At 41.9% G+C, this 10,211-nt stretch overlaps 1 protein-coding gene across 1 annotated transcript; it reads left to right on the top strand.

Annotated features, from left to right (window-relative positions):
• The first annotated feature begins 201 nt into the window (after nucleotides 1-201).
• On the top strand, nucleotides 202-8,613 carry Brk1 (BRICK1 subunit of SCAR/WAVE actin nucleating complex). Its single transcript, XM_047534918.1, has 3 exons — nucleotides 202-360; nucleotides 7,407-7,489; nucleotides 7,723-8,613. The coding sequence occupies exons 1-3, from the start codon at nucleotides 243-245 to the stop codon at nucleotides 7,747-7,749; spliced, it is 228 nt and encodes a 75-aa protein (XP_047390874.1). The 5' UTR covers nucleotides 202-242; the 3' UTR covers nucleotides 7,750-8,613.
• The last annotated feature ends 1,598 nt before the right edge of the window (nucleotides 8,614-10,211 follow it).

Below are 10,211 nucleotides of genomic sequence, written 5' to 3'. Positions count from 1 at the left end.
TAAAGACCAGAACTGCCAGTGACAAGAGTGGGTGTGCGGCTCTCAGAGGGAGTTCTTGGCATCTGTTTTCTGGGGCGTGGGAGCGGAGCGAGAACGCAGGCGAGGGCGCGACACTGCGCAGGCGCACCACAATGCCGGGCTTTGGTGGGTGCCGGGATTGGGCGTGGGCTGGCGGCGCAGGCGCACTAGCGGCCTATGGGGTCGGGGCGCCTGCGCAAGTCACTCTTCCTCAGACGGCCGCCATGGCGGGACAGGAGGATCCGGTGCAACGGGAGATTCACCAGGACTGGGCGAACCGGGAGTACATTGAAGTCATCACCAGCAGCATCAAGAAAATCGCGGACTTTCTCAACTCGTTTGGTCAGCGGGCGAGCAGGGGGAGGCGGGGAGCAGGGAGGCCTCGGAGGCTGTTCTGCAGGGGCCCCGAGGAAGAGCTTTTGGGGGACCCCCGGCAGCCTTCTGCTCTTGCCGGTTTCGCTTCCACTTTTAGGCCCTACCTTCCCCCTGACTCTTCGGCTCTACTGGGTGGTACCTGTGGGGTTGCCCTGCCTTAAGCTGATGGCTTCGTTGCCATCCCTCTGGACCCATTAACAGGCCCTCTCCCCAGATATCAGGCAGCGCCATCCCTCCGTGGGATTTCTTCTCTTTAGTGGTATCCCTCGTCCTTTGGGCTCCGCATCCATTCCACCTGACCGTGCAGCCGTGACTGTGTTACTACCAAGTTTAAAGACTAATGAAACAGTTCCCCATCTTCTTCAGGATCAAGTCGAAACCTCTTTCTTTAATCGCCCCCTTCAGCCGCTCACTGTCCATTCCTTTTTGTCTTCAGTGTATTCTGTGCCCAGAGTGGTAGGCAGTGAGGTCAGAGTAAGGTCCAGGCCCTTTAGGGCCTTGGAAATGCCCTCTGTATGGGTGGTTTCTAATTAATACCAGGTATTCTGTCTGCTTCTAGCCCATTCTTCAGAGCAAGTGTCCTCAGCAGAGAGACAGCTGTACCAAAATCTTTCCTAGGATGTACTGCTGGAGACAGTCTTCAGTTCTTCATGCAGTGTTCATATTCCTCTGGACGTAGTCTGTACCAGAAACTTCTACCCTGTATTCTCCAAGTGTTTCTTTCAGAGGCCTTGGTGCTAGATAGACTTTCTCAGATCTCTTTTCTTATTTATTTACTTATGTATTTATCGTGCTGGGGATTGAATCCCCAGCTTGTTAGGCAAGCATTCTACCACCGAGCTACTTCCCCAGCCCTGGACAGTGTTTCTTAGGTAATTACAAGAAGTAGGGACGATATCTAATAATCTTTGTCAACTTGTGTACTTTGGTTCTAATAATTCAGCAACATCAAGCAATTAAGATTAAATTGGAGCCTGAGCAAGGGGACGCATACTTGTAATCCCAGTTCCTAGGAAGGCTGAGGCAGGGGGATCAACTGGACAACTTGGTGAGATCTATCTCAAAAAATAGTGCTGGAGATATAGCTCAGTGGTAGAGTGCCCTGTGTTCAATCCCCAGTAGTGAAAAGAGGGAAAAAAAAAAAAAAAGTAGGAAAAACTGATTATTTAAAAGAAGAATTGAGAATGAATTAACTGTTTGGTAGCTAGAAGACTGATCCCTCTATCAAGAGTTAGGATTTTTGGGGCTGAGGTTGTGGCTCTGATAGAGCACTTGCCTAATATGCGTGAGGCCCTGGGTTCTATCCTCAGCACCACATAAAGATAAAATAAAGGTATTGTGTCCACCTACAACTAAAACAAAAATATTAAAAAAAAAAAAAGAGAGAGAGTAAGGGTTTTGTCAGTGAGCTGAAAGTGTAGCTCAGAGATAGAGCATCTACTTACCATAGAGTAAGGCTGTTGGTTCCATCCCAGCACTGACAAAAAGCAAAAACGTTTTGTCAGAAAGGAAAAGAATATTTAGGCTGAGCACAGTGGTGCACCCCAGACTTGTAATTGCAGCCACTCTGGAGGCTGAGGCAGGAGAATCACAAGTTTAAGGCCAGGCTCAGCATTAGCAAGACAAGGGCTGGGACGGCACTCACTGGTAAAACATCCCTGTGTTCAATCCCCTGTACCAAAGTCTTAACTAGAAAGTATCAGTAGGAGAAACTAGATCTCCTAAAAGCCTTTCTCTTTTAAAAAAAGAAACATTTTACTAAACTTTTTTACAAAAAAATATTTTTAGTTGTAGATGGACACAATACCTTTATTTTATTTATTTATTTTTATGTGTTGCTGAGGATTGAACCCATGCCTCACATGTGCTAGGCAAACACTACCACTGAGCTACAACCCCAGTCCCACATTTTACTAATATTAAAGATGAAATAATGACAATTCAAAACAAAGAACATTGTTTTGTATTGTATATTTACATAGACAGTGTGTAGGACAATAATCTTAATGTGCTGTGGTATGGATTTCCTTATCAGGGAATGGAAGTGCAGATGCACATACCATTAATAAGAGAGTAGAGGGGCTGGGGAGATAGCTCAGCTGGTAGAGTGCTTGCCTTGCAAGCACAAGGCCCTGAGTTTGATCCCCAGTACCACAAAAAAAAAAAAAAAAAAAGAGAGAGAGAGTAGAGCCAGGCACAGTGGGGCTTGCCTGTAATCCCAGCAGTTTGGGAGGCTAAGGCAGGAGGATTGGAGTTCAAAGCTAGCCTCAGCAACTTAGGAAGGCCCTAAGCAACCCAGTGTCTCTAAATAAAATATTTTTAAAAAGGGCTCGGTGACTCAGTGGTTAAACACCTCTGGGTTCAATCCCTGGTACCAAAAAGGGGAAAAAAAATTAGTAGTGTAAATGTATATCAGTGGTACATATTCACACATAATGCTGTAGAGGTTTTGGTAGAGAATGGTAATGAGGCTATTATAGAGCATGTGTATCCTAAAAGAACTTATATTTTTTTCTTTTAAGAAATATAAGTAGGGGCTGGGGATATAGCTCAGTTGGTAGAGTGCTTGCCTTGAAAGCACAAGGCCTTGGGTTCAATCCCCAGAACTGCAAAAAAAAAAAAAAAGAAAGAAATATAAATGGAGGAATATGGTTTAGTGGAAAGAATGGATTTGGAGTTAGGAGATCCAAAAAGATGACTGACTGATTTTAATGAACTGAAGATATTGCAAAAATACAGGCCTGTTTATCATACTAGTCTTATATTCTGGGTTCCCTCAGAGATTTTTTTTTTTTTTTTTTTTAAATGAGGTTTTGCTATATTGCCCAGGCTGGTCTTGAACCCTTGGATTCAAGTGATCTTCTCTTACGTTCCTGAGTGCTGTGGCTACAGGTCCATGCCCCCACAATGACCTTCACTGCAAATCCTAATCTGTTTTTCATTCAGTCCCAGGACTCATCCCAGGAGTAAAATATACCCACAAAAACAATTCAGCATGTAATCCAGTGACTCAGCAGGCTGAGGCAGGAAGATCGCAAGTTTGAGGCCATCCTGGGCAACCTAGCAAGACTCTGCCTCAAATAAAATTTTAAAAAGGGCTGGGGATGTAACTTTGAGATAGAAAGTTCCTGAATTCAGTCCCAGTACCCTGCCTGCCCACACCTCTCCCTGGAAAAGAAAAATTTAAGAGAAAAAAAGTTGATTTTTTGTAGTTCTAAGATTATATGAAATAAGATTTCAGAGAAGTAGCTGACAGTGGGTGATTGACAATGGTGGTATGTGTACACTATTACACATCCTACTAAGGCAGCATTTGCAGTGAAAATCTGGTGTTAATATACACATTAACACACTCTGGTTTTAGATTTGTCCAGCTTCTGAATGCTTTCTCGTTTTTTATTTGAATCAATACATACTTAATGGGATCTGAAATATGACTGGAGTTTCTACAGTTGAACATTTTATATTCTTCAATGGTGTTTATCCTTGTAGACCAGTAGCATAGTATTGTTACTAGATTCTGGTTCATTACCAGATTGACCACTAGAGCAGAACAGCCATCCAAGAAGGAACTCTTCCTCTTATCTCCCCGACCCTGCCCATAATTTTGGCATGTCTCTTTTCTTGGGAAATGAACAGGTTGTCAGAGATGATATTCATATTTTTACTAAATGGCATACATAATATGTGCTTTGGGGCTTCTAAAAAACAGATTGGAAAGAAATTTGGTCCTGTTGAAAATGGGAGAGTATCTAGGAATAGTGGGGTGTGAGGTGCTCCTCTGCAAGTTGGATCTGGGAATTAAAGGAAGCAGCTCTAGCAGATAGAAAACAAGATTGAAAAGATGACGGCTATAGTGGCACACGCCTATAACCCTAGCAACTCGGGAGGCTGAGGCAGGAGGACCACTATTGTGAAGGCAGCCTCCACAACTTAGCAAGGCCCTGTCTCAAAATAAAAGGGGCTGGTGGTGTAGCTTGGTGGTAGAGCACCCCTCAGTTCAATCCCCATTAAAGCGCCTCCACTACAAAAAAAGGGGGACAGGGATATAGCTCAATGGGAAAGGTTTCCATTCCCAACACTGAAAAAGAATAAAAAAAGATTAAAAAGAAAAATGAATGTTCAGAAAAGGCACATCTGTAGAAACAAAGATTAGTGGTTTCCAGAGGATGAGGGGGAGGTACGATGAAGACTGAAAGTACTAATAGTTTTCAAAAGGGATGATGAAAATGTTCTAAAATTAAACTCTGGTAATGACTGGACATCTTTGCAAATAATACTAGAAACCATTGAATTGGATACTTTATGCAAGTGAACTTTTTGATATGTAAACTACATATCAAAGCTGTTTTTAAAAAATAAGAATAGCAATGAAAATTGGTGAGTTGTGAGAAAGAATAGCATAAAAATGGTAAGAAATATGAATAGAAAGTGGAAGAGCTGGGCTGTAAGCAAATTTTAAGAGGTTTGCAGGTGTGGGGAATAAATTATAGCTCCATAGGTTCTGTAATTTTTAATGACTTTTTTTGTTTGTTTGTTTATTTGTTTTTGCGGTGTTGGGGATCGAACCCAGGACCCTGTGCTTGTAAGGCAAGCACTTTACCAACTGAGCTATCTCCCCAGCCAATGACTGTTTTTTGTACCAAGGATTGAACCCAGGCCTCATGCTTGCTAGACAGGTGCTCTACCACTGAGCTACATTCCCAGCCCCTATTGGTTGTTTTAATAGTCCTTCACAGATTGTTATATTTTATCAGACCTTTCCTCTAATGCTGGGCATGTTTTTGTTTTTTCATCATCATAAGTAATAACGAGGAGAACATTCTTGTTTGTTAAATCTTCATGTAAAAGGGAAGTAATAACCAAAGACCAAATACACTAATAACTTACAGATTAGAAGTTCAACCACAAATGTTTAGATAGATTAAGAAAAAGTTGATTATGTTCTAGTAAGACCTCCCAGATGGGATTTGAACTGGGTCTTGATGAAAGATGCTTAGGCAGGCAGGATGAGTAAGATTTGGACAGGATGAAATGAAAGTTGAGGCAAGATCAGAGTGTAGGCAGATTTGTCAAAATGTGCTGAAGCACTTTTGCAAAACAGCCAGGGAAGAGATGAAAAGGAAAGTGTTAGCTTGGTGTTGAATCATTGTGTGGGAGACTCTCAGGGAGTAGATATTTTAGATATAAAATGTAAAGGTTATTGAGAGATGACTGAGCAATGGTATTGGAGGAGCTAGTGGGAAATAATCACCATGCTTTTATGCCTTTCTGTTGTATGTCAAGAGTAGTTTGAAAAAGAGAGGTCAAGCAGTTTTGGTGAGAGGAGTTTGCAGTGGAAAAGGTATTTTAGGGGAAATCTAGGTTGCACTTTGGGTGCAGTGAAAGGAGGTTGGAAGAGGTAGAAGAAGAGAAGGGATTTGGGTTGTTTTTCACAGATGGAATGTGGTTTCCACAGGGTTCTTGATGTTCTCTTTAAGTTTTCTCTAGTTCTAAGAGGTCTATGCAGAGAGAGATGAAAGATTAAGAACCCTCCTAGGATTGTGGTAATGGTATGGTTTCCAAGAGCTCAAAAACCGACACCTTGTTTCCTCTTCTTAGTATTTCCTGGTTTCTTGGCCTCTGCTTTTCTTTCTTGACATTACAGACATTACATCCCTCACTTTTGATGGTTCAACTTTAGAGTTTCAACTTCACTATGGTATGAAAGCAATATACATGCAGTAAAAACCATACTTCATCTTCCCCCCATGCTGAGGATCCAGCCCAGGGCCTTGAACACACTAGGCAAGTGCTCAACCAAAGATAAGGGCTGAGATATAGCCCAGTGGTAGAGTGGTTGCCTAGCATGCTTGAGACCTTGGGTTCAATTCCCAGTTCCATCAAAACAAAACCAAACAAAAAGCTGGGCATGGTGGCACACACCTGTATTCCCAGTGACTCAAGCAGCTGAGGCAGGAGAATCATCAGTTTGAGCACATCCTGGGCAGCTTAGCAAGGCTCTAAGCAACTTTAGTGAGACCCTGTCTCAAAATAAAAAATTAAAAAGGGCGGGGGATGTAGCTCAGTGGTAAAGCAACCTTGGGTTCAATCCCCAACACCAACACAGCAACACTGAGCCATTCCTAGCCTGTCAAATTCTTGCAGGTTTATTGACCATAACCCATGTTAACTGTCTATTTTCTTTGCTTGTCACTTCTTTTTCCCCCCACATTTTTTACTGGTGCATTATAGTTGTACATAATGAAAGGATTTGTTATGTGTTTGCACATGCACACAATATATGTCTCCTCTCTTGGTTAACAGTGGCCTTCTGTACATCCTCAGTGTGTTGCGTTTTCTATTGCTGCCATAATAAATTTCCACAGATTAGGAACCTAAAACTAGATAGATTTATTTTACCATTGTGTAGGTCAGAAATCCAACACTGATCACTGGGCTGAAATCAAAGTGTCCCTCCTGGAGATTCTGAGAGGATCCATTTCTTTGCTTGTTGGATTGTTGTCAGAGTTCACTTTCTTGTGGTTCTGGGACTGAGATTTCTATTTCCTTGTTGGCTGTCAATGGAGGCTATCCCCATTTTCCAAAGATCTCTTGCATCCCTTGGCTCATGGCCTCCTTGCCATTTCAAAAGCAACAGTGACAGGTTGAGTCCTTTTCATGTTTTAAATCCCATCTCTTCCATCTCATCTCTGACTCCTCTACCTTTGTTATCTATATTTATGGACTTGTATGATACATATTTACAGGTTCCAGGAATTAGGGCATAAACATGTTTTAGGGGTCACTCTCCTATCCCTTCTACACTTCGTAGGATGTTCAGCAGCACCTGAACAACTGTGCTTCTAAGACCCTTTTCACTTTGTCCACTCAGTTCCCATGTATTCTCTGCATGATATATTATTCTTTTTCTTCAACACAGGGTGTATGTGTTTCTCTGTGCTGTGTATGGGTACATGTGCTTGTGGTGTTTGGAGTGACATGAATCCTTAACATTGGTCTCCTTTTACCAGATATGTCTTGTCGTTCAAGACTCGCAACACTAAATGAGAAATTGACAGCCCTTGAACGGAGAATAGAGTACATTGAAGCACGGGTGAGTATGATGGGCAAGGGCTATCCCAGAGAGAATGCACGTTTCCACTTACCACGGAGGTAAAACTGAAAGCAAAAACAGGCTTAGAGGAGTGAAGTACCTTGCCTGGATTTAGGTATCTCTGACTTTTAATCTTTTCTGCCATTTTTCACTGCCTATGATGTAAAATTAAGATTTTTTTAGGCTCCCTTAGTCCTTTTGAATTTATCTGAATGTCAATTTTCCTTTGACAGGTGACAAAAGGTGAGACACTCACCTAGAACTATGCCATCCTGCTGCTGGGAAGTTGCTTTACAGAACACAGGCCACGTGGGAAAGGCCCCAGCAGCCTTCAGCTCCTTATCTCCTTAAAGAACAATAGGGCTTTTTCTTGTTTTCCTTTTTTCAAAAGTGTGGCCTTTGGGCTCTGCCATGTACATCTTGGGAGTGTGATGTGGCATGGGGGAGAAGTCCATGGGAACTCTTGGAAACAACATTAGACATTTTACCTTTTCATAACATTTTATGGAACTACTTGTTGATGTATTTGAGGTGTTCAAAGCCAAAAGTCTGAGATTCTTTAAGGTACTTCCACCTCTCACTGTTTTTCTCTCAGACTTTCCTCTTTGCCTCTGCACTGATTTAGTGGACAGTCTTTGTCTCCTCCCCACCTTGGATGGGAGGTGGGGGCAGTCCTGATTGAGATACTTGTGCCCTGGCAGTGGCTGCCAGAGAATGTTGTTGCTAACCCATGATTTCCTTTTTGGGGGAGATCAAGGCCAGGACCCCACTTGGCTTGAAGGGACATCTTCAGAGTTTTCTTTCTGTCACTTGGGATGTCTGTGCCTCTCATATTTCCTTAATAAACTCCTCAACTTTATGTGGCTGCTTTGATTATGGTGGGGAGAGGAACTAGAGATGGTTTTATCTAGTTCACAGAGCATGATATGTAGGATTATTATTCTAACTTAAAACTTTCAGATGTAGCTGTTTGATTCAAAGCCTAGGTAGCTTACCAGCCTGAGCCCTGGTTTTTGGACTTCAGCTGACTAATTCATCCTGGGTATTGTTTGGTCATTCAGCAGGTTACCAAGTATTATTATGTAGGCACATTATATACCAATAAAAGAAAGCATTGAATCAGACATGATGGTTTCATTCTGTCAAAATACAAGCATCCACAGAATTTAAACACAATCCAGGGCAAACTATCAGTTTTACAAGATTCAAGCTAAATGTCTACTTCCTTTGAAAAGCAAACACTGGAGTGCAAACAAGAGCCTAAAATGGTTCATCCTGGTATGTAGAACTTTCTATAAATTTGGGCCAACCTGCTTCTGAAGGTTGATTTCTCTAAAATCAGGTCTCCATTTTCATCACATGGAATTCACTGTACTCTTCACAACTAATTTCCCCCTACACAAATCATATTTGCCATACAAAGTCTAGCTCAAATCAAACTTCCTCCAGAAAGTTCCCACAGACTTTACTTTTCCATTCAGAACTCTCCCTGTTCTTTTTCTTTGGGCCTCCTGTCTCTTGTGCTAACACTACACTTCAGCTCTGGATTTGATCTTGTTGTGAGTCATTCTCTGATTCAGTGTATGCATCCCATGCCCTTTTCCCTGTACTGCCCAGCTGGATGCCTCGAGGAAGGTGTATAGTCAGTAAACACCAATTAAACTGACTTAAAGAATTCAAGCTGTGTTACACTCATGTCTTTTTAGAACCCCTGGAAGACCATTTTTCACGTACTGGCTGAACAGCCCTCATCTCAAAATGTGAAATTCTCCAAAATCCAATACTTTCTGTGCACCAACATGACACCACACGTGGAAAGTTCCATACCTGACTTCATGTGGGCTGCAGTCAACACAGGTGACCTACACATATAAGATTAACTTCATGCTGTTCTATGTGTATAAGATGTATATGAACCATAAACATAATAAATTTAGACCTGGGTTCCATCCCCAGATTATCTTATGTATGTGCAAATATTTTAAAATCCAAAAAAATCTGAAAGTTGAAAGACTTTTCTGATCCTGGACATTTTACATAAGGCATTTTACATAAGTACATATTTAACCTGTACTTCAATTTAAAAATAGAATCTTATAATGGAGACGCCTGACATCCTTTCCTGTGGGGTAAGTGCTCTTTTCAACATTATTGAGTTCATACGTTTTAAAGAATCTTGAGTTTGTTATTCATAATATTTCACCTTTCCAGGATAAAAAAAGCACATCTAAAAGCCAAATGTTAGGTTATCTTGTGCTCTGCAGTCCAACAGACATTGGCTCCTGCTAGGGACTATAACATGAGATGGTAATAGGGGAGCATACCTGTAATCTCAGCAGCTCAGGAGGCTCAAGTTCAAAGCCAGCCTCAGCAAAAGCAAAGGTGCTAAGCAACTCAGTGAGACCCTGTCTTTAAATAAAATACAAAATAGGGCTGGGGATGTGGCTCAGTGGCCTAGTGTCCCTGAGTTCAATCCCCAATACCCAAACAAACAAGATGGTAATAGGGAAAAGTAGGGGTGACCCATATATGCAGAAAGGCTCTTTTCATAGGATTATATATGAAAATGCTCATGTTTTATGGCCTTATGGATGCTAATCAGTTAATTTATTGGTATTACAGTAATGAGTGTCCTGGTATGGTGATGCATGCCTGTAATCCCAGCAGCTTGAGAGACTGAGGCAGGAAGATCGAGAGTTCAAAGCCAGCCACAGCAACTTAG

This window comes from Sciurus carolinensis, chromosome 19 (genome assembly GCF_902686445.1).
Source record: "Sciurus carolinensis chromosome 19, mSciCar1.2, whole genome shotgun sequence".
Taxonomy (NCBI): Eukaryota; Metazoa; Chordata; class Mammalia; order Rodentia; family Sciuridae; genus Sciurus; species Sciurus carolinensis.
This window is presented reverse-complemented; position numbering and strand designations above follow the sequence as displayed.

Excerpts from the sequence above, each read along its gene's own strand:
- Brk1 (XM_047534918.1), top strand. The coding sequence starts at position 243 with ATGGCGGGACAGGAGGATCCGGTGCAACGGGAGATTCACCAGGACTGG. Across the intron at positions 361-7,406 it reads GGACTTTCTCAACTCGTTTG|ATATGTCTTGTCGTTCAAGA; the intron begins GTCAGCGGGCGA and ends TCCTTTTACCAG. Across the intron at positions 7,490-7,722 it reads TAGAGTACATTGAAGCACGG|GTGACAAAAGGTGAGACACT; the intron begins GTGAGTATGATG and ends TTCCTTTGACAG.